Source organism: Salvelinus fontinalis, chromosome 5, assembly GCF_029448725.1.
Source record: "Salvelinus fontinalis isolate EN_2023a chromosome 5, ASM2944872v1, whole genome shotgun sequence".
Lineage (NCBI taxonomy): Eukaryota > Metazoa > Chordata > Actinopteri > Salmoniformes > Salmonidae > Salvelinus > Salvelinus fontinalis.
In genome coordinates this window covers 39,765,889-39,793,327 of record NC_074669.1, presented here as the reverse complement: position 1 = coordinate 39,793,327, position 27,439 = coordinate 39,765,889, and the positions used below count along the sequence as shown (strand labels likewise).

At 42.8% G+C, this 27,439-nt stretch overlaps 1 protein-coding gene across 1 annotated transcript in view; it reads right to left on the bottom strand.

Annotated features, from left to right (window-relative positions):
* The window catches only part of LOC129855577 (unconventional myosin-If-like), a 34,928-nt gene extending 11,764 nt beyond the window's left edge, over positions 1–23,164 (bottom strand). Inside the window, exons 1-15 of the mRNA XM_055923387.1 lie at positions 22,965–23,164; positions 19,360–19,491; positions 16,887–16,976; positions 15,233–15,327; positions 14,615–14,702; positions 14,099–14,188; positions 11,733–11,864; positions 11,358–11,492; positions 6,558–6,690; positions 6,178–6,374; positions 6,004–6,084; positions 5,798–5,884; positions 5,611–5,697; positions 1,211–1,378; positions 987–1,072 (exon numbers count right to left, since the gene is read on the bottom strand). Of these exons, the coding sequence (XP_055779362.1) occupies positions 987–1,072; positions 1,211–1,378; positions 5,611–5,697; positions 5,798–5,884; positions 6,004–6,084; positions 6,178–6,374; positions 6,558–6,690; positions 11,358–11,492; positions 11,733–11,864; positions 14,099–14,188; positions 14,615–14,702; positions 15,233–15,327; positions 16,887–16,976; positions 19,360–19,491; positions 22,965–22,967 (1,604 nt within the window). The 5' untranslated portion in view covers positions 22,968–23,164. The remainder of the gene's footprint in view (positions 1–986; positions 1,073–1,210; positions 1,379–5,610; positions 5,698–5,797; positions 5,885–6,003; positions 6,085–6,177; positions 6,375–6,557; positions 6,691–11,357; positions 11,493–11,732; positions 11,865–14,098; positions 14,189–14,614; positions 14,703–15,232; positions 15,328–16,886; positions 16,977–19,359; positions 19,492–22,964) is intronic.
* Between the last annotated feature and the right edge of the window lie 4,275 nt (positions 23,165–27,439).

Here is a 27,439-nt window from a genome sequence, read left to right as displayed (position 1 = left end):
TTGCGGTAACTCTGTGGTTCTAAATCAGTAGTTGTTTAGTAAACTGTCAAAAACATTAACTTGCTTGACAGTACTGCAGGTAATATTCTGTCTGTATGTTACATGCAATACTTGCTTTGTGGACATGACCGGACAAATGTTGCTCTCCGGTTTTGTGATTAAACAAATGTATGTGTAGTTGAATTTATTCGGCCACTGTGTGACTGTTGTCTTTTTGTTGTTACGGCCTTATTGTATATCACGGTGGCGTATAAATGAATAGGTTATAGAACAAACAACACAAATATGAAATATCTAGCTAGATAAAAACTAAAAGCTTCCAGCAAAGGTCAGCACCTTCAGTTCTGAGTTCCGACACCTGTCGGATGGTAGTGTAACACCTGAAGCTTGGAACGTCATCATCAGGTGGTGTTGTTACTTTGTTACAAGCATCGCTACGTTGTGTCGAATCAGAAGTGCTTCGAAAACTGCATCGGAGTGTCGGAGCTCCGGTATCAATCGTCCCATCACTAGGGAGCAATAATAAATATTCTGTTGCGCTCTTCAGTTGGCTATATTAAGAGGCTTGAAAAATTAATAATGTGATATAATGTTTATGTCATTGAGAAATTTGGCCATAGAATCAATGACTGAAAAAATACGTATTTTCAACGTCTGTATAATATGTATTTTTGACGTCCGGAAAATACGTCTTTTCACCTTTCATTCAGCACCTAAAATGCACCTGATTTCAACATCAGGAAAATACCAGAAAATGTGTATTTTCGATGTGCAGAAAATATGTGTTTTCGACGTCCGGAAAATATGTATTTTCGATGTCCATAAATTGTATTATCGACGTGAAGAAAATATGTATTTTCACCATTCGTTCAGCACATAAAATGAACCTGACATCCACGTCTGGAAAAGAGGTCTAAAAGACGTCTTTCAACGTCATTTTGCTTACTGGGATGTGTCAGTTCAGGTAAAGATAGAGGTATACATACTGTTCGCTGCTCTGCATGAGTTCAATAAGGTCAGTAAAAAGCACATCCCGGTTTCTCTCACAGAAGCCGTTTATTTCGTAGGAGACCTGAGGTGACAGATAATACATTATATGTAAGTCTTAAAATTCACAGCAACCTTCACACCTTACCCATATGTCTACCCACATGAAGTGTTACTTAAATCAGTTTTGAGTTTACAACTCTTGTCTTCTCCTGGTACTCACCTTGCCTGCATAGTGGTGGATGACGAAGCCTGAGTTCCAGCTGTTGAAGTGTTCGTGTGTGCCCACCGCCGCCGAGAGCTTCTGGAGCAGGGTGCCGTCTGCCCCCTCACCCTTGGCATGCATGGTGGCACACACATCATCCAGCACACTCATGATGCCTGGCGGGTTCTGGAGGGGAGGGATTGTTAAAAATTTAGAGTGGTAGCCACAAATAGAATATACAGACACATCTGAATTGATTGGCACCATTGATAAAGTTTAGCAAAAAAGACTGTATAATATAAATAATACAAATACTGAGCTACAGTGAGCTCCAAAAGTATTGGGACAGTGACAATCGTGCTGTTGTTATCCCATATTCCTACTCTACAAACTTGTTGGATGCGTTTGCTGTTTTTTTTTGGTTGTGTTTCAGATCATTTTGTGCCCAATAGAAATTAATGGTAACTAATGTATTTTGTCATTTTGGAGTCACTTTTATTGTAAATTAGAATAGAATATGTTTCTAAACACTTCTACATGAATGTGGATGCTACCTTGATTACACATAGTCCTGAATGAATCGTGAATAATAATGCGTGAGAAAGTTACAAACGGACAAATGTCATACATGCTAACCTCTCACCATTACATTAACAGGGGATGTTAGCATTTTTCGGGGTATGACATCCCTCATCACTATTCATGATTCATTTAGGACTTACACTATGTAATTGGCAAATAATTAGGCTAACTCTTACCACCTGCAAACACACAGGAGAGACACCCACACCCTGAAACCAACTCACGTTTGAATTCAGTCCTGGCCACTAGCATTTCTTAATTCACAAAGTCTTAAACAGGAGGTCAAATCAAGAACTGCAGTCACCCTTTAAAGCTGCAATATGTAACTTTTTCTGCAACTTGACCAAATTAACATAGGAATGTGTGTTATAGATCTGCCATTCTCATTGAAAGCAAGTCGAAGAAGCAGGAGATCTGTTCGATGTGCCCTGTTTTTATGCTTCCCGTTCTTAAGCCTTGTTTATGCGTATTTTACATTCGGTTTTGTACACCAGCTTCAAACAGCTAAAAATGTAATAATTTTGGTTATGGAATGGATATTTCATAGCGGTTTAGATGATTCTCAACACTATACTTGCTTGTTTTGTCACATAAACTGAAATTAGGTGAACTATTAGAATTTTAGCAACTAGAAAATGGTGGAATGATTTCTGCATTGTGCATCTTTAACGAACTGTATTGTAGCCTTTTATGGCTTTCCTTGGGGTATAAAAATGAGGTAACATGCATGCAAAATCCATTTGTCATCCATCACCATCGGCAAAGGCAAAAAACTCACTAATGAAAAGAGACAAATGGGTGTTGACTTTTGTAAATCAGCCAATTGGTACAGAAAAAGACAGAAAACCAAATATACCACTTACCGCTATTAGGGAAACAACAAAGAAGTTTTAAACCACTGGAACAGTGTTAAACTTACCTGGTAGAAGACCTACGTGTATCTTGTCCCCACGTACAGTGAGGAAGATCGTTTGGGAGGCAAAGAAAAGTCTGAGGGCCACAGTTGTAGAATTACAGAACTTGGTCGTGTCTTGGGGTCACTAAGTCTCCAAATCTACATTAGATGACACCTCCATGCCAATAGGCTATTTGGATTGAAACCGGGTGCTATGGTCAGATGAGATGAAAATAGAGCTCTTTGGCACGCACACCAGTGGTGTTTGGTCTCGATAGAAGGATGCATATGCAGAAAATAACCTCATACCTGCTATAAAATATGCTGGTGGATCTTTGATGTTACGGGGATCATGAACTCTACCAAGTACCAGGACATTTTAGCTAAAGACCTGGTTGCCTCTGCCAGGAGGCTGGAACTTGGCCATAAGTGGCTTCCAGCAAGACAATGAACCCAAGCAACATCAAAATCAACAAAGAATTTGTTAATTTAACACAAAATCAACATTTTGCAATGGCCATCTCAGTCTATGGACTTGAAACCCATTGAAAACCTGTGGTTTATATTGAAGAGGGCAGTCCATAAGCACAGGTGAAGGATATCAAGGATCTGGAAATATTCTGTGTGGAGGAATGGTCTCAGATCCCTCCCAATGTGATCTTCAAAGTCATAAAATATTATAGGAAAAGGCTACATCCGTGTAAAGGGGAGGTTTGCACAAAGTATTGAAAACAGGGGTGCCAATACTGTTGACACCTATCTTTTAAAAAATGTTTGTATTACTTGTTAAACAAAATATTTTTAGTTGAGCATTGTATTAGTATAAAATTATGATTTACATTACCAGTCAAAAGTTTGGACACACCTACTCATTCAAAGGTTTTTCTTTATTTTTATTATGTTCCACATTGTAGAATAATAGTGAAGACATCAAAACTATGAAATAACACTTTTGGAATTATGTAGTAACCAAAAATGTGTAAAACAAATAAAAATATATTTTATATTTGAGATTCTTCAAAGTATCTACTCTTTGCCTTGATGACAGCTTTGCACATTATTGGCATTCTCTCAACCAGCTTCATGAGGTAGTCACCTGGAATGCATTTCAATTAACAGGTGTGCCTTGTAAAAAGTTAAGTTGTGGAATTTATTTCCTTCTTAATACGTTTCAGCCAATCAGTTGTGTTGTGACAAGGTAGGGGTGGTATACAGAAGATAGCCCTATTTGGTAAAAGACCAAGTCTATATTATGTCAAGAACAGCTCAAATAAGCAAAGAGAAACAAACAACAGTTCATCATTACTTTAAGACATGAAGATCAGTCAATACGGAAAATTTCAAGAACTTTGAAAGTTTTTTCAACTGCAGTAGCAAAAACCATCAAGCGCTATGATGAAACTGGCTCTCATGAGGACCGCCACAGGAAAGGAAGACCCAGAGTTACCTCTGCTGCAGAGGATAAGTTCATTAGAGTTAACTGCACCTCAGATTGCAGCCCAAATAAATGCTTCACAGTGTTCAAGTAACAGACATCTCAACATCAACTGTTCAGAGGAGACTGCGTGAATCAGGCCTTCATGGTCGAATTGTTACAAAGAAACCACTTCCAAAGGACAACAATAATAATAAGAGACTTGCTTGTGCAAAGAAACACAAGCATTGGACATTAGACTGGTGGAAATCTGTCCTTTGGTCTGATGAGTCCAAATTTTAGATTTTTGGTTCCAACCGCTGTGTCTTTGTGAGACGAGGAGTAGGTGAACGGATGATGTGTGGTTCCACATGTGTGGTTCCCACCGTGAAGCATGGAGGAGGTGGTGTGATGGTGTGGGGGTACTTTACTGGTGACGCTATCTATGATTTATTTATAATTCAAGGCACACTTTACCAGCATGGCTTCCACAGCATTCTGCAGCGATACGCCATCCCATCTAGTTTGTGCTTAGTGGGACTATTATTTGTTTTTCAACAGGACAATGACCCACCACACCTCCAGGCGATGTAAGGTCTATTTGACCAAGAAGGAGAGTGAAGGAGTGCTGCATCAGATGACCTGGCCTCCACAATCACCTGACCTCAACCCAATTGAGATGGTTTGGGATGAGTTGGACCGCAGAGTGAAGGAAAAGCAGCCAACAAATGCTCAGCATATGTGGCAACTGCTTCAAGACTGTTGGAAAAGCATTCCTGGTGAATCTGGTTAAGAGAATGCCAAGAGTGTGCAAAGCTGTCATCAAGGCAAAGGGTGGCAACTTTGAAGAATCTCAAATATAAAATATATTTTGATTTGTTTATGTCACGTTCTGACCATAGTTCTTGTGTGTTTTGCTTGTTTTAGTGTTGGTCAGGACGTGAGCTGGGTGGGGATTCTATGTTGTGTGTCTAGTTTGTCTGTTTCTATGTTTGGCCTAATATGGTTCCCAATTAGAGGCAGGTGTTTTGTGTTGTCTCTGATTGGGAATCATATTTAGGTGGCTTGTTTTGTGTTGGGGATTGTGGGTGGTTGTTTCCTGTCTTCGTGTTTCTCTGCACCAGCTAGGACTGAATCGGTTTGCCACATTTTATTATTTTGTTGTTTGTAAGTGTTCACAGTTTTGTAATTAAACATGTTGAGCACTGGCTACGCTGCGTGTTGGTCCGATCCTTTCTACACCTTCTCTTCTCGTGAAGAGGAGGAAGGCTACCGTTACAGTTTAACAACTTTTTGGATACTACATGATTCCGTGTGTGTTATTTCATAGTTTTGATGTCTTCACTATTGTTCTACAATGTAGAAAATAGGAAAAATAAAGAAAAACCCTTGAATGAGTAGGGTTGTCCAGACTTTGACTGGTACTGTATTTGATAGTCTTTTTTGCTCATCTTTATTCAGGGTGCCAATAATTCTGGATGTGACTGTAGATACAGTTGAGGAGATATTGTGTAATTTTGAGCTTACCAACTTATTCTCGATGAGGTCACAGACAACCTTGTTGTTGAAATACTCAATTGGTGTCCACTTGATGCCTTCCTGAACATACTCTTCCTGGGAGAAACACAGAGAGATAGACAATGCCAATATAACTATTAAACAACATCCAAGACACCTCTTAAAGAAATGAAAAGTGTTTGAGAGTGGTTTGTACCTGTTCAGCCTTCAGTGTCAACTCAATAAATATCTGCTGTAGCTTCTCATTGACAAAGTTGATGCAGAATTGCTCAAACCCATTCCTCTGTCAGAGGAACACATTCAGGTTAGAGACAATGTTACAACATATTATCATCATAGCTGTGTCTTGTCTCGTTATCCCATCAGAGATGTACATTTCTATTGATTTAATATTTGATGTACCTGGAATATCTCAAAGCCATATATGTCAAGAACTCCGATGCTGTATTCTTCATGAGGTTTCTGTATGGCTTTGTTTATGGCCTGGTATGGGGATAATTAGTTAGTATGAAACGTGTCGTTACTGTATTTATGTCTCTGTGTGTATCATTGCAGTTTATAGTAGATGTCCCTAACCTCCACCAGGTAGTCAAAGAGCCGTGTGTAAAGGGCCTTAGCCAGGGCGTCGCGGGTGTAGGTGGCTTGTTCCTGGTTAAGAGTCACATCGATGGATTCAGACTTTCCACCCCACTTCGAGTCCATCTTTCTGCTGGTCAGTTTGTCTTGCAGACGCATTGGGTCAACGCCCAGCAGATAGGCAGGGAAGGCAAGCACTGGGAGGGAGAAAATACAAACAGAACAAAACACAACACATGACAAATATATACATTTTTCTACATAATGGCAAATTGCTTTAGCTACTGTCCCCAATGTCTCCAATGTTTTTGCTTCACTGGGGACAGTTGTATTTACGAATGTATTATGCATGTTTGCGCGTTCTCATGTCTCCCACTCACAGTCAGTGCTCTCCACCTTGCCATAGTTGCCTGCCTCTATGAAGCTGATGTTTCCAAGGTGCAGGATTCCTGCTATGATCTGCAACGCCTGAGCCTGATGGGCCTCTGGGATCCCAATCACACGCATGGCTTCCTGTGGACAAAATACAACAGAGAGGCATTACTCCTGCTCCGGACAACACACAACAACATCTAGAATTGGGACTGAGGGAATATGATGGAAGAATACGCAACAGAACAGTATATTTTGCAAATTATAAGCCTGTGTTACGAATATACACTATCGTTCAAAAGTTTGGGGTCTCTTAGAAATGTCCTTGTTTTTTGTTTTTGTCCATTAAAATAACATAAAATTGATCAGAAATAGAGTGTAAATGACAATTGTAGCTGGAAACAGCTGATTTTTATTTAACCAGGCAAGTCATTTAGGAACAAATTCTTATTTTACAACGACAGCCTACCAGTGAACAGTGGTTTAACTGCCTTGTTCAGGGACAGAACAACAGATTTTTACCTTGTCAGCTCGTGGATTCGACGCTCTAACCACTAGGCTACCTACCACCCCAATGTTTGTCTATGGAGATTGCATGGCTGTGTGCTTGATTTTATGCACCTGTCAGCAATGGGTGTGGTAGCTCCATTGCTGACAGGCATATATCTACATAGGCATACAGAGGCCCATAATCAGCTAATCAAATCAAATGTATTTATAAAGCCCTTCTTACATCAGCTGATGCCACAAAGTGCTGTACAGAAACCCAGCCTTAAACCCCAAACAGCAAGCAATACAGGTGTAGAAGCACTGTAGAAAGGCCAGAACCTAGGAAGAAACCTAGAGAGGAACCAGGCTATGAGGGGTGGCCAGTCCTTTTCTGGCTGTGCGGGTGGAGACTATAACAGAACATGGGCAAGATGTTCAAATGTTTATAGATGACCAGCAGGGTCAAATAATAATAATCACAGTGGTTGTCGAGCAACCATCACTCCTGTGTTCCAATGGCACGTTGTGTTAGCTAATCCAAGTTTATCATTTTAAAAGGCAAATTGATCATTAGAAAACCCTTTTGCAATTATGTTAGCATAGCTGAAAACTTTTGTTCTGATTAAATAAGCCATAAAACTGGCCTTCTTTAGACTAGTTGAGTAGTCAAATCAAGTCAAATCAAATCAAAGTTTATTTGTCACGTGTGCCAAATACAACAGGTGTAGTAGACCTTACAGTGAAATGCTTACTTAAAGTCTCTAACCAATAGTGCAAAAAAGGTATTAGGTGAACAATAGGTAAGTAAAGAAATAAAAACAACAGTAAAAAGACAGTGAAAAATAATAGTAGCGATGCTATATACAGTAGCGAGGCTATATACAGTAGCGAGGCTATAAAAGTAGCGAGGCTACATACAGACACTGGTTAGTCAGGCTGATTGAGGTAGTATGTACATGTAGATATGGTTAAAGTGACTATGCATATATGATGAAAAGAGAGTAGCAGTAGCGTAAAAGAGGGGTTGGCGGGTGGTGGGTGGCGGGACACAATGCAGATAGCCCGGTTAGCGAATGTGCGGAAGCACTGGTTGGTCAGGGCAATTGAGGTAGTATGTACATGAATGTATAGTTAAAGTGACTATACATATATGATAAACAGAGAGTAGCAGCAGCGTAAAAGAGGGGTTTGGGAGGGGGGGGGGGGGCACACAATGCAAATAGTCCGGGTAGCCATTTGATTACCTGTTCAGGAGTCTTATGGCTTGTGGGTTAAAAACTGTTGAGAAGCCTTTTTGTCCTAGACTTGGCACTCTGGTACCACTTGCTATGCGGTAGTAGAGAGAACAGTCTATGACTGGGGTGGCCGGGGTCTTTGACAATTTTTAGGGCCTTCCTCTGACACCGCCTGGTGTAGAGGTCCTGGATGGCAGGCAGCTTAGTCCCAGTGATGTACTGGGCCGTACGCACTACCCTCTGAGTGCCTTGCGGTTGGAGGCCGAGCATTTGCCGTACCAGGCAGTGATGCAACCAGTCAGGATGCTCTCGATGTTGCAGCTGTAGAACCTTTTGAGGATCTCAGGACCCATGCCAAATCTTTTTAGTTTCCTGAGGGGGAGTAGGCTTTGTCGTGCCCTCTTCACGACCGTCTTGGTGTGTTTGGACCATTCTAGTTTGTTGGTGATGTGGACACCAAGAAACTTGACGCTCTCAACCAGCTCTACCCTTTAGCTCAGTACTCTCAACCTGCTCCACTACAGCCCTGTCGATGAGAATGGGGGCATGCTCGGTCCTCCTTTTCCTGTAGTCCACAATCATCTCGTTAGTCTTGGTTACGTTGAGGGATAGGTTGTTATTCTGGCACCACCCGGCCAGGTCTCTGACCTCCTCCCTATAGGCTGTCTCGTCGTTGTCGGTGATCAGGCACTGTTTTGTCATCTGCAAACTTAATGATGGTGTTGGAGTCGTGCCTGGCCATGCAGTTGTGGGTGAACAGGGAGTACAGGAGGGGACTGAGCACGCACCCCTGGGGGGCTCCATTGTTGAGGATCAGCGTGGCAGATGTGTTGCTACCTACCCTCACCACCTGGGGGCGGCCCGTCAGGAAGTCCAGGATCTAGTTGCAGAGGGAAGTGATTAGTCCCAGGATCCTTAGCTTAGTGATGAGCTTTGAGGGTACTATGGTGTTGAACGCTGAGCTGTAGTCAATGAATAGCATTCTCACATAAGTGTTCCTTTTGTCCAGGTGGGAAAGGGCAGTGTGGAGTGCAATAGAGATTGCATCATCTGTGTATCTGTTTGGGCGGTATGTAAATTGCAGTGGGTCTAGTGTTTCTGGGATATTGGTGTTGATATGAGCCATGACCAGCCCTTCAAAGCACTTCATGGCTACGGACGTGAGTGCTACGGGTCTGTAGTCATTTAGGCAGGTTGCCTTTGTGTTCTTGGGCACAGGGACTATGGTGGTCTGCTTGAAACATGTTGGTATTACAGACTCAGTTAGGGACACGTTGAAAATGTCAGTGAAGACACCTGCCAGTTGGTCAGCACATGCCCGGAGCACATGTCCTGGTAATCCTTCTGACCCTGCAGCCTTGTGTATGTTGACCTGTTTAAAGGTCTTACTCACGTCGGCTACGGAGAGTGTGATCACACAGTTGTCCGGAACAGCTGATGCTCTCATGCATGCCTCAGTGTATTGCTTGCCTCGAAGCGAGCATAGAAGTGATTTTGCTTGTCTGGTAGGCTCGTGTCACTGGACAGCTCGCGGCTGTGCTTCCCTTTGTAGTCTGTAATAGTTTTCAAGCCCTGCCACATAAGACGAGCGTCGGAGTCGGTGTAGTATGATTCAATCTTAGCCCTGTATTGACGCTTTGCCTGTTTGATGGTTCGTCACAGGGCATAGCAGGATTTCTTGTTAGAGTCCCGCACCTTGAAAGCGGCAGCTCTACCCTTAGCTCAGTGCGAATGTTGCCTGTAATCCATGGCTTCTGGTTGGGGTATGTACGTACAGTCACTGTGGGGATGACATCCTCGAGTATCTGGAGCATCAGCATTTGTGGGCTCGATTACAGGCTCAAAATGGCCAGAAACAAAGCACTTCCTTCTGAAACTTGTTGATCTATTCTTGTTCTGAGAAATGAATGCTATTCCATGCGAGAAATTGCCAAGAAACTGAAGATCTCATACAACGCTGTTTACTACTCCCTACACAGAACAGCGCAAACTGGCTCTAACCAGAATAGAAAGAGGAGTGGGAGGCCCCGGTGCAGAACTGAGCAAGAGGACAAGTACATTAGAGTGTCTAGTTTGAGAAACAGACAAGTACTCAACTGGCAGCTTCATTAAATAGTACTCGCAAAACACCAGTCTCAACGTCAACAGTGAAGAGGCGACTCCGGGATGCTGGCCTTCTAGGAAGAGTTGCAAAGAAAAAGCCATATCTCAGATTGGTCAATAGAAATACAAGATTGGGATGGGCAAAATAACACAGACACTGGACAGAGGAAGACTGGATAAAAGTGTTATGGACAGACAAATCTAAGTTTGAGGTGTTCGGATCACAAAGAAGAACATTCGTGAGACGCAGTACTTGACGCCATCTGTCAAGCATGGTGGAGGCAATGTGATGGTCTGGGGGTGCTTAGTGGTGGTAAAGTGGGAGATTTGTACAGGGTAAAAGGGATCTTGAAGAAGGAAGGCTATCACTCCATTTTGCATCGCCATACCCTGTGGATGGTGCTTAATTGGAGCCCATTTCCTCCTACAACAGGACAATGACTCAAAGCACAGCTCCAAACTATGCAAGAACTATTTAGGGAAGAAGCAGTCAGCTGGTATTCTGTCTATAATGGAGTGGCCAACACAGTCACCGGATCTCAACACTATTGAGCTGTTGTGGGAGCAGCTTGACCGTATGGTACGTAAGAAGTGCCCATCAAGCCAATCCAACTTGTGGGAGGGGCTTCGGGAAGCATGGGGTGAAATCTCTTCAGATTACCTCAACAAATTGACAACTAGAATGCCAAAGGTCTGCAAGGCTGTAATTGCTGCAAATGGAGGATTCTTTGACGAAAGCAAAGTTTGAAGGACACAATTGTTATTTCAATTAAAAATCATTATTTATAACCTTGTCATCATCTTGACTATATTTCCTAATCATTTTGCAACTCATTTCATGTATGTTTTCATGGAAAACAAGGACATTTCTAAGTGATCCCAATTTTTTGACCGGTAGTGTAAACCGGAAGTGTCAATTTGCTCCCAGTGCTTCTGTGAAAATGTTTACTATATGTTTTAATCCCTGATGGAGTAAAGTACCATTGTCTCTTGAAAGTCCTTGCTGTCGTTGGTTCCGTCCACTTTGTATGTCCCTGACTGGTTCAGGTAGTAGTAGTAGTCTGGAGTCATGATGCCCAGGCCTTCTTTCTGCTGGGGGTTGGCTCCCTCTATTAGCTAAATACAACAGTTCAGGTAAATACAACTGAAAGAACATTAATTACACATCAACAATTTACACCTAGTTATGAAATACTACAGAACCGTTAATGTGCTCAAGGGTGAGAAGGTCATTCACATTGTGCAACAGTTGTACGAAAGGCCAGTAGGAGGGGGACATCTCCCCTAAAGATGGGTAGTGAGAGAATCATTGTGGTTAGCTGTGTTACTGCTGGCCTAGCTCAGGGCCCGACTGACCTGGTAGTAGACGTGGAAGTTCCTCTCGTTCTCGTTCTGGCTCACCACCCTCGACTTCTCAAGGAGGAAGTTGGAGATTTTACCACCGTCCGGCTCTCCTCCTCTGCTAAACTGGATCTCAAAGTACTTCCCCTGTTAGATCAGAACACACCCACAAAAAACATATAACTCAAATTACACATGGGTCATTATTATGACTTGAGGGTTGTGGTTTGGAGTGGGGATATAGCCCTAGTATGGACTGGGAAAATGAGAGCATCAGAGCAGTGACACAAGCACCTCAAAGTTGTGCTAAACTCCCCAAAAATATATGTGTATATAAATAACATAAACGTGTAGGAAGGATATTTAGCCTTTAAAGGGAAAATCGATATTTTAGTATTTTTTCCATTAGTCCACTGCATTTTGCATCATCATGATGATGTAGCCAGTGACACTTAGCTTCTTGAAAGTCCAATATCTTAAAAACCTGACTTCTGACATGCAAAACACTGCTTGACTTCTGACATGCAAAACACTGCTTGACTTCTGACATGCAAAACACTGCTTGACTTCTGACATGCAAAACACTGCTTGACTTCTGACATGCAAAACACTGCTTGACTTCTGACATGCAAAACACTGCTTGACTTCTGACATGCAAAACACTGCTTGACTTCTGACATGCAAAACACTGCTTGACTGCTGACATGCAAAACACTGCTTGACTGCTGACATGCAAAACACTGCTTGACTGCTGACATGCAAAACACTGCTTGACTTCTGACATGCAAAACACTGCTTGACTTCTGACATGCAAAACACTGCTTGACTTCTGACATGCAAAACACTGCTTGACTGCTGACATGCAAAACACTGCTTGACTTCTGACATGCAAAACACTGCTTGACTGCTGACATGCAAAACACTGCTTGACTGCTGACATGCAAAACACTGCTTGACTGCTGACATGCAAAACACTGCTTGACTGCTGACATGCAAAACACTGCTTGACTTCTGACATGCAAAACACTGCTTGACTTCTGACATGCAAAACACTGCTTGACTGCTGACATGCAAGACACTGCTTGACTGCTGACATGCAAAACACTGCTTGACTGCTGACATGCAAAACACTGCTTGACTGCTGACATGCAAAACACTGCTTGACTGCTGACATGCAAAACACTGCTTGACTTCTGACATGCAAAACACTGCTTGACTGCTGACATGCAAAACACTGCTGGACTGCTGACATGCAAAACACTGCTTGACTGCTGACATGCAAAACACTGCTTGACTGCTGACATGCAAAACACTGCTTGACTTCTGACATGCAAAACACTGCTTGACTGCTGACATGCAAAACACTGTTTGACTTCTGACATGCAAAACACTGCTTGACTGCTGACATGCAAAACACTGCTTGACTGCTGACATGCAAAACACTGCTTGACTGCTGACATGCAAAACACTGCTTGACTTCTGACATGCAAAACATTGCTTGACTGCTGACATGCAAAACACTGCTTGACTGCTGACATGCAAAACACTGCTTGACTGCTGACATGCAGAACACTGCTTGACTGCTGACATGCAAAACACTGCTTAACTTCTGACATGCAAAACACTGCTTGACTTCTGACATGCAAAACACTGCTTGACTTCTGACATGCAAAACACTGCTTGACTTCTGACATGCAAAACACTGCTTGACTTCTGACATGCAAAACACAAGACTGTATCAACAGTAGACTAATGAAAACAATACCAAAATATAGTTTTTGAGTGGATTTTCCTCTTAAGACAACCGCTGATGGGTAAATTGTTGGTTACATTACTTTACTAGACAGCTGTTAACCCCACCCAGGATTTCACCTCAGTTCGGGATTATCAAGCTCTTTGATCTCATTGTGCTGCTCTTCCGTAATAGAGGCCTGCAGTACACACAGCAGAGCACCTCAGAGGCAGGAAACACCAGAGGTGACAGGCACTCATTTACAAAGCCTGCTCTGTTGCATGTGGATGTGGCTAGGAACTGACAATAACTTCTCAGGGTCACAGCAGTAGAGAAAGCGGAGAGGTTGAAAGGTGACTATTGCATACAGCTTCTGTGGTTATATAGTCTGCATAATCCAGATCATCTCTGGTAGAGCACAGGAAAAACAACAACGTCACAGTGTATTGGCTATAAGAATAGGTAGCACGTGACTAACAGACCCGTTAGAGTTCCGGGCAAATAGTTGCAGAAATTAAAAGTTTACAGTATCAGTCTTACTTTCATAGGCCACACCCAGTGTCTGGAGAAGAGGAGGAAGTACAAGATGAGGGGGATAGAAAGAGAAATAATGGGAAAGGGAAGGCTGATTGCTGTACGTATCACTCACAAAGCGGCTGGAGTTGTTGTTACGGACAGTCTTGGCATTGCCGAAGGCCTCCAGTAGAGGATTGGACTGGAGGATGATGTCCTTCACATGCTGAGAGACACATACGGAGAAACATCACAACACAGCACTTCAGAGTCTCCATCACAGTCATTAGTAATGGCAACGTTAATAGTTGTTTTATGAATGATAATGATGCTAATAGTTGTTTTATGAATGGTAATAATGCTAATAGTTGTTTTATGAATGGTAATAATGCTAATAGTTGTTTTATGAATGGTAATAATGCTAATAGTTGTTTTATGAATGGTAATAATGCTAATAGTTGTTTTATGAATGGTAATAATGCTAATAGTTGTTTTATGAATGGTAATAATGCTAATAGTTGTTTTATGAATGGTAATAATGCTAATAGTTGTTATATGAATGGTAATAATGCTAATAGTTGTTTTATGAATGGTAATAATGCTAATAGTTGTTATATGAATGGTAATAATGCTAATAGTAATATGCTAATACCTGCACTTTATCACCTCCTCCTGATACTTTGGAGATGTAACCCATAATGTACTTGGCAGCCACAGTCTTCCCAGCTCCACTCTCCCCGCTGGCACAACACACACATAACACACAGACATATCAGAGGCAATGTCAAATACTTTGTGTGAAACTTTTTGGAAAGGTGAACTATGGTTGCACATGCAATTCACAGTTACATTTTTGGTATAAAGGAAATGAAACACCGATTCTTTGGTAGTTTTGAGAAAAGCAGTGAAAGTTGGCCTCAGTGAGCTTGGGTGGAATGACACACATGAGAAGGCCTAAGGCAGTGTTAACCAACCCTGGTCCTCCAGTACCCCCAACAGCACACATTTTTATTGTAGCCATGGACAAGCAGACCTGATTCAACTTGTCAACTAATCATCAAGCCCTCAATTAGTTGAATAAGGTGTGTTTGTCAAGGGCTACAACGAAACTGTGTACTGTTGGGGGTACTCGAAGAACCAGGGTTGGGAAACATCGGCCTAAGGTGTGTAAGACGGAGGCACAGAGAAGCACTAGGCCTACATCCTGCCTTCCAAAAGAAAGAGATTGCAGACTTTCTAAATAAAGTGGGAGACTGTTATAATGACACACCTGATAATAACACACTGGTTCTCCTGATCAATCATCATGTTCCTGTACATATTATCAGTCAGAGCGTAGATGTGGGGAGGGTTTTCATACTGGGCCTTTACAGGTAGAGAGATGGAAAGGGAGAGAGAGAGAGGTTTTTATTATTGTTTATTTAACTTTTGTATATGATCTACCTCACTTGCTTTGGCAATGTTAACACGTGTTTACCATGCCAATAAAGCCCCTTTAATTGAATTGAATTGAATTGGGAGAAAGAGAGAGAGAGAGAGAGAGAGAGAGAGAGAGAGAGAGAGAGAGAGAGAGAGAGAGAGAGAGAGAGAGGGAGGGAGGGAGAGAGAGAGAGAGAGGGGGGGAGAGAGAGAAAATGAGAGAGAAAAGAGCAAAAGAGGGGGAGTTTAATGTACACTGAAAAAATAAAACCGCAACATGTAAAGTGTTGGTCCTATGTTTCATGAGCTGAAATAAAAGATCCCAGAAATGTTCCATATGCACAAAAAGCTTATTTCTCTCAAATGTTGTGCACAAATTTGTTAACATGCCTGTTAGTGAGCACTTATCCTTTGTCAAGATAATCCATCCATCTGACAGGTGTGGCATATCAAGAATCTGAATAAACAGCATGATCATTACACAGGTGCAGCTTGTGCTGGTGACAATAAAAGGCCACTCTAAAATGTGCAGTTTTGTCACACACCACAATGCCACAGATTTCTTAAGTTTTGAGGGAGCGTGCAATTGGCATGCTTACTGCAGGAATGTCCACCAGAGCTGTAGCCAGAGAATTGAATGTTAATTTCTTTACCATGAGGCGCCTCCAACGTTGTTTTAGAGAACTTGGCAGTACCTCCAATCGGCCTCACAACCGCAGACCACGTGTATGGCATTGTGTGGGCGAGCGGTTTGCTGATTTCAACGTTGTGAACAGAGTGCCCCATGGTGGCGGTGGGGTTATGGTATGTGAAGGCATAAATTACGGACAATGAACACAATTGCATTTTATCGATGGCAATTTGAATACACAAAGATACTGTGATGAGATCCTGAGGCCCATTGTCGTGACATTCCTCCGTAGCCGTCACCTCATGTTTCAGCATGATAATGCACGGCCCCATGTTGCAAGGATCTGTACACAATTCCACAAAGCTGAAAATGTCCTAGTTCTTCTGTGGCCTGCATACTCACCAGACCTGTCACCCATTGAGCATGTTTGGGATGCTCTGGATCTACGTGTACAACGGCGTGTTCCAGTATCTTCGCACAGCCATTGAAGAGGAGTGGGACAACATTCCACAGGCCACAATCAACAGCCTGATCAACTCTATGCGAAGTAGATGTGTTGCGCTTCATGAGGCAAGTGGTGGTCACACCAGATACTGACTGGTTTTCTGATCCACGCCCCTACTTCTTTTTTTAAGGTATCTGTCATCAACAGATGCATATCTGTATTCCCAGTCATGTGAAATCCATAGGTTAGGCCTAAGGATTTTTTTCAATTGACTGATTTCTTTATATGAAGTGTAACTCAGTAAATCTTAGAAATTGTTGCATGTTGCGTTTATATTTTTGTTCAGTGTACAACTACTAAGGTAAACAAGGAAATGAATGGGCATATTAAGGCCAAAGTAAACATTGAAGAATAGGATGGTTTACTCACAGCCCCTTGGTAGAGTTCAATTTCCCGGTCAGTGAAATAGGGCATCTGTTTGAATGGGTTCACAGATATCAACACAGAGCCAATATAGGTCTGCACATGACTGTCAAGGAATAAGGAGGGTGTTTCTGGTGAAATCATGTAATGTTGAAACAATCACAGTGACACTTTTTATGATGATATCAACCTTTCAAAAATAAAAATATCCCAAACCATAGTTTCATCCAGACTGGATAATATACAAAAATATTTTTTTAAATTCACACAAAGTATGACATAAGTGCCTAATGTCCAGTAAAAAGTGTCCTAAAAAATAGGGAAGTTTGCTGTTGAGTCACACAGTGAATTTAAAAGAGGAACAGTGCAGTCCTACTATTGCATACAGACAGTGAGGCAAAAAAGTATTTAGTCAGCCACCAATTGTGCAAGTTCTCCCACTTAGATGAGAGGCTTGTCATTTTCATCATAGGTACACTTCAACTATGACAGACAAAATAAGAAAGAAAAATCCAGAAAATCACATTGTAGGATTTTTAATGAATTTATTTGCAAATTATGGTGGAAAATAAGTATTTGGTCAATAACAAAAGTTTATCTCAATACTTTGTTATTAAATATCCTTTGTTGGCAATGACAGAGGTCAAACGTTTTCTGTAAGTCTTCACAAGGTTTTCACACACTGTTGCTGGTAGTTTGGCCCATTCCTCCATGCAGATCTCCTCTAGAGCAGTGATGTTTTGGGGCTGTTGCTGGGCAACACGGACTTTCAACTCCCTCCAAAGATTTTCTATGGGGTTGAGATCTGGAGACTGGCTAGGCCACTCCAGGACCTTGAAATGCTTCTTATGAAGCCACTCCTTCGTTGCCCGGGCGGTGTGTTTGGGATCATTGTCATGCTGAAAGACCCAGCCACGTTTCATCTTCAATGCCCTTGCTGATGGAAGGAGGTTTTCACTCAAAATCTCACGATACATGGCCCCATTCATTCTGTCCTTTACACGGATCAGTCATCCTGGTCCCTTTGCAGAAAAACAGCCCCAAAGCATGACGTTTCCACCCCCATGCTTCACAGTAGGTATGGTGTTCTTTGGATGCAACTCAGCATTCTTTGTCCTCCAAACACGACGAGTTGAGTTTTTACCAAAAAGTTCTATTTTGGTTTCATCTGACCATATGACATTCTCCCAATCTTCTTCTGGATCATCCAAATGCTCTCCATCCAAAAGCAAACTACAGACGGGCCTGGACATGTACTGGCTTAAGCAGGGGGACACGTCTCGCACTGCAGGATTTGAGTCCCTGGCGGCATAGTGTCTTACTGACGGTAAGCTTTGTTACTTTGCTCTCTGCAGGTCATTCACTAGGTCCCCCCGTGTGGTTCTGGGATTTGTGCTCACCGTTCTTGTGATCATTTTGACACCACAGGGTGAGATCTTGCTTGGAGCCCCAGATCGAGGGAGATTATCAGTGGTCTTGTATGTCTTCCATTTCCTAATAATTGCTCCCACAGTTGATTTCTTCAAACCAAGCTGCTTACCTATTGCAAATTCAGTCTTCCCAGCCTGGTGCAGGTCTACAATTTTGTTTCTGGTGTCCTTTGACAGCTCTTTGGTCTTGGCCATAGTGGAGTTTGGAGTGTGACTGTTTGAGGTTGTGGACAGGTGTCTTTTATTCTGATAACAAGTTCAAACAGGTGCCATTAATACAGGTAACGAGTGGAGGACAGAGGAGCCTCTTAAAGAAGAAGTTACAGGTCTGTGAGAGCCAGAAATCTTGCTTGTTTGTAGGTGACCAAATACTTAATTTCCACCATAATTTGCAAATAAATTCATTAAAAATCCTACAATGTGATTTTCTGGATTTTCTTTTTCATTTTGTCTGTCATAGTTGAAGTGTACCTATGATGAAAATTACAGGCCTCTCTCATCTTTTTAAGTGGGAGAACTTGCACAATTGGTGGCTGACTAAATACTTTTTTGCCTCACTGTAGATGTGTGTCTGCTGTGTGAAAATGTGTGCTAGGGGGATGACTGAGGCAAGGATGGTATGTTTGTTATTGTGTTGTTGTTATTGTGTTGTTGCTAACGTGTCAATGGGAGTATCATCTATGGTCACCTATGATACAGAATGGAAGGACCTACATGTATGCTATTGGCCAGTGATATGACCTCAATGATCCTTAATCTGAAATCTATCTACATGGTATAAAGTCCTTTGTAAGATGTTTTGTTTGTGTGCATGTGTGTGTGAGTGTGTGTGCGTGTATGTGTGCCTATATATATATCAGTCTGATAGAGTGTGTGTGGGGGCAGGTCATGTTTTCACAGTGTACTTCCCCTCCTATTTTTAGCTTTCACTGAAGAGACATTTAAAGAAACAAGAACAGAAACATTAAAATACCCATCTCTTCACAGGAAAAATGTGTTTTTGTGAGAAGTGGTAGAGGAACTCTCTAACAAACAATCCAACAGGATACAAAGATGAAGTCATCCATGAATCTCTTCTTCAAATTTTCCACAATGGCGTCTTCGCTGATCTTGGACAGCAGCACCATGTCGTCCACACCGCTCTGCTTGACATTCTGACTCTGCCAGTGGTACTTACTGCCCTGCAGGAGAGCACGGTTAGGGTTAGGGAATGCACATCATTTTATTTGGAATTGAGACAGAGAAAAGCAGAGGTAGGTCTGTAGAGACCCTAGTTCTTACTGAATGTGAGGTACAGTACATTATGAGAGGGTATCTACAACAGAAGACAGGGTATAGAAAACCAGAGGAAGCATGGGCCTACTATAATTGGAAGGCACATGCACCAGCAGACATCAGAGAGAAGTTTCTCAGCAGCAGGGTCTCTCTGTGTGTAACCCTGTCATTAAGAATGTGACTAACTGTGGTTATCAGTTCAGGAAGCTGAGGACAGTTACCAGGCAACGAGCAGTAGATGAGGTGAGCGTATGCCAATTTGGCCATCTCTGTAGAGTACTGCTTCCCACTCTAATCTGCAAGAGTGATAACCATTAGTTATGGTATCTGTTGAATATAGATGCTACCTATAGGAGTCTGTGGAATGGGAGGGCACTCAGTTTAAAGTACACCATTGGGCCAAGGTTTGGTGATTTCTTTACTCAAAATGAATCTGGTGCATTGTAAAGTAACTGTCAATTAAAGGACTACCTTTACATTTTCTATACTCAACCCATGCCCTTGATATGATGATCACTGTCACCACATAGTGCAGAGAGCTTCCTGACTCCCCATCACCACAGTTGAGGTGGCCCAGGTTTGGCCAACGATGTTGTATTACACTGCATGACATGGTCCCTGCCTTGTTTGGGTTCCCAACACCGGTTTGATTTGATGTGTGGTGGGACCTGAAAGGAGGTCTAACATGGCTACTGTGATCTGAGTTTAACCAGCTGCTGATAATTTTGGAGGAGAACATTTTAATACATCTGTATATTTCAACCGAAATGAGTCAGTCAACTCTCTGTCCAATCAATCAATGATATTCTTTTATCAGTAAGATACCATGTACAGTAGATACTGTAAGAAAACCAGCAGTACTTCAGTCCTCAAGGGCGGTAACGGAATAGCTCTGTTGTAAAGATTCATTCCAACTTTTCATCTGAACAACCTGACTGCGCAATCTTTTTTCTTCCTATCGCTGTCTCTCTCTCTCTCTCTCTCTCTCTCACACACACTTTCCCTCTCTCTCTCCCTCTCTCACACTCTCCCTCTCTCTCTCTCTCTCTCTCGCTCTCTCACACTTTCCCTCTCTCCCTCTCTCACACTCTCCCTCTCTCACACTCTCCCTCTCTCACACTCTCCCTCTCTCACACTCTCCCTCTCACACTCTCCCTCTCACACTTTCCCTCTCTCTCTCCCTCTCTCTCTCACTCACACTCTCCCTCTCCCTCTCTCTCTCCCTCTCACACTTTCCCTCTCTCCCTCTCTCACACTCTCCCTCTCTCTCTCTCTCCCTCTCTCTCTCTCTCCCTCTCTCTCCCTCTCCCTCTCACACTCTCCCTCCTCTCACACTCTCCCTCTCACACTCTCCCTCTCTCTCTCCCTCTCTCTCTCCCTCTCTCTCTCCCTCTCCCTCACTCTTCCTCTCTCTCTCCTTCTCTCACACTCTTCCTCTCCCTCCCTCTCTTACACTCTCCCTCCCTCTCTTAGTCTCACACTCTCTCTCCCTCTCTCACTCACTCTCCCTCTCCCTCTCCCTCTCCCTCTCTCCCTCTCCCTCTCTCCCTCTCTCACTCTCCCTCTCCCTCTCCTTCTCTCACACTCTTCCTCTCCCTCCCTCTCTTACACTCTCCCTCCCTCTCTTACTCTCCCTCTCTCACACTCTCTCTCTCTCTCTCCCTCTCCCTCTCTCACTCTCCCTCTCTCACTCTCTCTCTCCCTCTCTCACACTCTCCCTCTCTCACACTCTCCCTCTCCATCTCCCCCTCTCCCTCTCTCACAATCTCACTCTCCCTCTCTGTCTCCCTCTCTCACTCTCCCTCTCTCCCTCTCCCTCTCTCACTCTCTCACATTCTCACTCTCCGTCTCTCTCACTCTCCGTCTCTCTCACTCTCCGTCTCTCTCTCACTCTCCGTCTCTCTCTCACTCTCCGTCTCTCTCTCATTCTCCGTCTCTCTCTCACTCATCACCAGCATGGGACTGACACCTTGTTTTTACATACAAAATCAGATTATCCATTTGTTTGAAATTTAAACTGTACAAAACACTCAAATAAATCAGCGACAATAAGACAGTGATTAGGTTAGACAGAGACAGAGAGAAAAAAAATCAGAGTTTCAATTGATCTACAGTATCTCAGCTCTTTACATAACATTAGGTGGTACCATAGTCATAACCACAAGTGTGAGGATGTGCTGATAAAATGGTGGACATGCTGGACAAAAGCCAAAAGCTTAAAATAGCTAAGTTCTGATGTGATTGTTGATCAAGTGATAAGTTAAAAACGGCCCACTTTCTGCTGTGCAGCGTCAGACCTGAGAGATGCTTTGTGCTACTACTGTATTCTATTCATCATCCCTGTCACTACTGTCAGCCTGTCGCAGCGAAAGTCCTGACAAGACATAAAAAATATATCCATCAATGAAAACGGTCTTAATGTAAGCTTAATGTAAATTTGGCTAATTCTGTTATCTTCGAAAATCTGTTGTGTTTGGGTATCCAGTTAGGTGCATGATCTGTGCTTGGGAGTGTGAGGAGGAAGTATTGCGATAGAAACAAAAGGCCCATCTGTCTCTCTACCAGGCCTGCTGCACTTCCCCTCTAACGCCTCGCCACTGCATCTTGCGAAACCCTCTCGACTTTACAACACGCTGCAGTCCCTCCTTACACCCCTGCGGTTAGACCTTACCCAGCTCCTCAGGAACAATAGACACATCTACTGCTCCTTTTCACATTTGATAGGACAGTTTTGACTGTTTTTGATCATATACTTTTTCTCTCATGTCGTGTTAAAGTCATGAGAATCCAATCTTTGGTTATGAAAAGCACACACTCTTACTGAAATGTGAGGATATATCTATCCCTCTAGTGTAGGAATGCTCACTAAAACCTAGGTGGACACAAGCAGGACTTGTCAAAGGAGGAAAGGAAACCATCTTCTCCATTTAAGGAGTTACATTCTCTACTACTTAACGTCCACTACCCCCTGTTTTGCAGCGCTTTGTTGTATGATAGATGTTGAAAAGAGTGATAAAACATAGAAGTTATCTATTTTCCTTTCATCATCTTGACATATCTTTACCATTTCACATTATGCCCTCTTCCATTCATTGTGTAAGAATGGAACAGGTTTAAATCTCAGTCAGACACCATTGAACATCACTGTGTTTCAACATCTGTTCTAAGTTAGCAGTTGTCAGGCTTCAAAGTGTCAGCTTCGGGGCAGAATGTGAGACTTCACTCTACAGCTGTGTCAAGTGACCTCAACTTAACATATAAAGCCGTGTTTTCAGTAAGTCTGTGAGATGAAAACTCAGCGTATAGCTGTAGGAAATAGACAAGCCCTAGTGAGAGTCTGCATCAGTCTAAATGTGTGTGTGAGGTGGAGGTGTGTTACCATCGTGCCAGCGTTGTGTGTGCCTCTCTCTTCCTGCGGTCCTGCCTCAGCTGTCCAAAGTCCTGTGTGTGTGTGTCGGTAATCCCACACTAGATCCTTACAGCACAGCCATCACAGTCAGGAAGTCTCCAGCACACACGATCAGTCAGAGAGACACCAAGAAGACTTCAACATCCACAGCGTTCAAATCTACTTCCTCATACACAGACCTAGAGCGAAACAAGAAATGATCTCTGCCTCAGAGGACACAAACTCACAGACACAATCATCCTATATCTATTGTGGCAGACCAGGGGGTTTGGTCAAGACATTTACACAGATCAGACATGGACAGAGTATGATTAGCTTGGTTTCAAGGGTGTTTATTAAAAAATAAATCAAAAGAAAAGGATAGGTCTCCCCCATGAGACCCTCTCCGGGATACCGTGTTCTGGGCTCCGGGTCTTGCTGATTCCTGTTTGGCACACAAACATCTTAGCTCGGGCACCTTCTCCAACTAAACAGAAGTCACCTTACTTTCCCCAGTCTGCCCTTCTGGCAGCTTTATGGGGCTTGTACAGCTGGTGAGCAATCAGCCCTTGATTATTCACCAATTCCCCAATCAGCCCCAATTAGTCCTGGGCGGAGAGCCCGTCAAGACCTGGCATGTCCAGCAGATGGAGCCATTGCCTCGTGATGTTTACTCCGTCTGTCGCCAGGCCTCGACGAGTCTCCTCCTGGTGGATGACCTGCTGTACGCCACATTATAGACATTGCATTTTCAATTTTTCGTACAGTCAATGTACATGTTAGGGGCTGTTAAATCATACATTGTTAAAGTCAATGACAAACTTAATATTTGATACAGACAGTATTTCATACCATCAATCCCCACTCTATAACATACCAATGATGCGCTAAGGAGAAGTCTATGGCACTTCCGTGTTTATTCTCCCATCTCTCTCTACATGATGCTTCAATTGTTCACTCAGTACTCCACCCAGACTGTGTTCAGTCTCTCATCTTTAACATCTGAATGGCTGGCAGTGAAAGTGCACTACACCCACAATGAAATACATCTTAATTTGACATTTTTGTCATTTAGCAGATGTTCTTATTCTGAGCGACTTAAGTAATGAGTTCATACATTCTCATACTGGTCCCCTGTGGGAATTGAACCCACAACCCTGGTGTTGCAAGCACCATGCTCTACCAACTGAGATACACAGGACATAGGCTTTTCACTTACAAGTAGAGAGGTTCACAGAGTGACACCGTAAATGCAGCGGGCCTCAGATCCGCACAGTGTAGTCATGAGTATAGAGTATACTGCTGAGAGATGTGGGGCTCCTAGTCTTCGATGGCCTCCTCTGTCTGGGTGAACACCAGCATAAACAGGAAGGCCCCATTTTCCCTGAACAGGAAGAGCCTGAAGACATCACAACACAACACAACACAAAAATACTAGCTACAAGTCTTGCCCCATTACTTTCCATGATATCTATGAGATTCAAAAGCTGAAGAACATATGCACATCCAGGTAACTTCCGCAGTGGCTGGAGTTGTAGGCAAACTCATGGAAAACAGAAAGGAAAACGCCACACATTGCTTCTCATGCTCCCAGGGGATTTTATCTATATAACAACGTTTCGACCATTAGCTTTTCATCAGACATCCATATCCCAGGTGGGGGTGGAAGGTCCTATACATATATATATAGGGGCAGTACTCAGTGACATCACTTCCTGAAACAGGAGGTAAAAAAGATATAACAATATTGTATAAAAATATGTGATCAATATTTACAGCATTTGGATAGTATTCAGACCCTTTCCCTTTTTCCACATTTTGTTACGTTACAGCCTAAGGTTTAATCAATCTACACACAACACCCCTTAATGACAAAGCGAAAACAGGTTTGTAGACATTTTAGCAAATGTATTAAAAAAATTGAAATACCTTATTTACATAAGTATTCACACCCTTTGCTATGAGATTAGAAATGGAGCTCAGGTGCATCCTGTTCCCATTGATCATCCCTGAGATGTTTCTACAACTTGATTGGAGTCCACCTGTGGTAAATTAAATTGATTGGACATGATTTGGAAAGGCACACACCTGTCTATATAAGGTCCCACAGTTGACACTGCACGTCAGAGCAAAAACCAAGCCATGAGGTCGAAGGAATTGTCCGTAGAGCCCCGAAACAGGATAGTGTCGAAGCACAGATCTGAGTAAGGGTACCAAAACATTTCTGCAGCATTATAGATCCCCAAGAACACAGTGGCCTCCATCATTCTTAAATGGAAGAAGTTTGAAACCACCAAGACTCTTCCGAGAGCTGGCCGCCTGGCCAAACTAAGCATTCGGGGGAGAAGGGCCTTGGTCAGGGAGGTGACCAAGAACCCAATGGTCACTCTGAGAGAGCTGCAGAGTTCCTTTGTGGAGATGGGAGAACCTTCCAGATGGACAACCATCTCTGCAGCACTCCATCAATCAGGCCTTTATGGTAGAGTGGCCAGACAGAAGCCACTCCCCAGTAAAAGGCACATGACAGCCAGCTTGGAAAAGGCTCCTAAAGGACTCTCAGACCATGAGAAATAAGATTCTCTGGTCTGGTTAAACCAATATTGAACTCTTTGGCCTGAATGCCAAGTGTCACGTCTAGAGGAAACCTGGCACTATCTCTGCAGTGAAGCATGGTGGTGGCAGCATCATGCTGTGGGGATGTTTTCAGCAGCAGGGACTGAGAGACGAGTCAGGCTCGAGGGGAAATGAACAGAGCAAAGTACAGAGAGATCCTTTATGAAAACCTGCTCCAGACCACTCAAGAACTTAGACTGGGGTGAAGGTTCACCTTCCAACAGGACAACAACCCTAAGCACACAGCCAAGACAACGCAGGAGTGGCTTCGGAACAAGTCTCTAAATGTCCTTGAGTGGCCCAGCCAGAGCCCGGACTTGAACCCGATCTAAAATCTTTGGAGAGACCTGAACGCTACCCAACCTCAGAGGGCTTTAGAGGATCTGCAGAGAAGAATGGGAGAAACTCCCCAAGTACAGGTGTGGCAAGCTTGTAGCGTCATACCCAAGAAGACTCGAGGCTGTAATTGCTGCTTCAACAAAGTATCAAGTAAACGGTCTGAATACTAATGTAAATGTGATCTTTTTTTATTTTCAAAAGTACATAAAAACTGTTTTTGCTTTGTCATTGTGGGGTATTGTGTGTAGATTGATGAGGTAAAATAATTTAATCCATTTTAGAATAAGGCTGTAACATAACAAAATGTGGAAAAAGTCAAGGGGTCTGGATACTTTTCGAATACACTGAGACAGTATGTTGAGCCTGTGGATCCAGAAAGATTCCCTTTGAAGAAGTTTCCTCTCAATGTCCCCTCCCCTGTGTGACATCTTGACCATTTATATTCCAATGTATCTCAGAGAGCTAATAGGAGGCCCAGCTTGTACAAAATGAACAGCGACCAGATTGTTTTGTCTCGCCTGTCCGTATATTGCTGCAGTACTCACTGATCCGGGTCTTAAGGCTTCTAAGGGTTTCCCCTGTCTAAGACAGACCACAATTACATTTCAACATGTTAACAACATTGGTGGACATGCAGGTAATCAGGCCTTTGATCTTAAATCTTTGTCCTGTGTGGGGGTCGGTAAATTAATCACATTTATAATCACCCTCCGGAACCTTGTCCAAGAAAGTTTCCCTTTTCTTTGGTGGATAATCAGATTTAACCTCAATGTCTCTCACGTTTGGGAGTCTTTTAATGGGGGATGTTAGTATACATGGGGGATATTTAAAGATGTGTTTCTATTGTGTGTCAGTATCAGTAATGTACCAGTGCATCCTGATAATGTCCTTAAATGCCTTCTCCAATGGTGAGTATAGGGTGAAGCATGAGGGGACATGTTCTGTTTTTTCTTTAACTTTTGGTTGAAGGCTTTCCAGCTGTGTTAGCCCTTCAAAACGATCATCGGCATGTTTTAACCAATTGTCTTTGTACACCCTTTCCTTAAACCTTTGTGTGAGGTCCTTGGTCTGTTTCTGGTGCATCAGAGCTGCATATTTTTGTGATGCGACTGAATTGATTTACAGGGAGACTTTTAATAAGTGGACGTAGATTAAGCTGTCACCTCTATGGAGGGTGTTCCTGTCCATAGGTTTCCTATAGAGATCTGTAGAGAGGGAGGTTTTGTTCTTAATAACAATCACATCAAGAAAACTGATTTGTGATAGGTCATAGTTAATGGTGAAACGAAGATGCTTATTCATAGAGGTTAGGTAGGCATGGAATCCAAGAGTTCTTCCCGGGTCCTGGTATAGATCATGAAAATGTGATCCAAATATCTCTGAATTAGAAAAATATTGGAGAGAAAGGGGTTAAGGTCTGGAAACCAAACATTCCTATATATAGGTTAGCATAATTATGAGCCATAGTGCTTCCCATCGCTGTCCCTTTGGTCTGGAGGAAGAAGTCTCCCCTG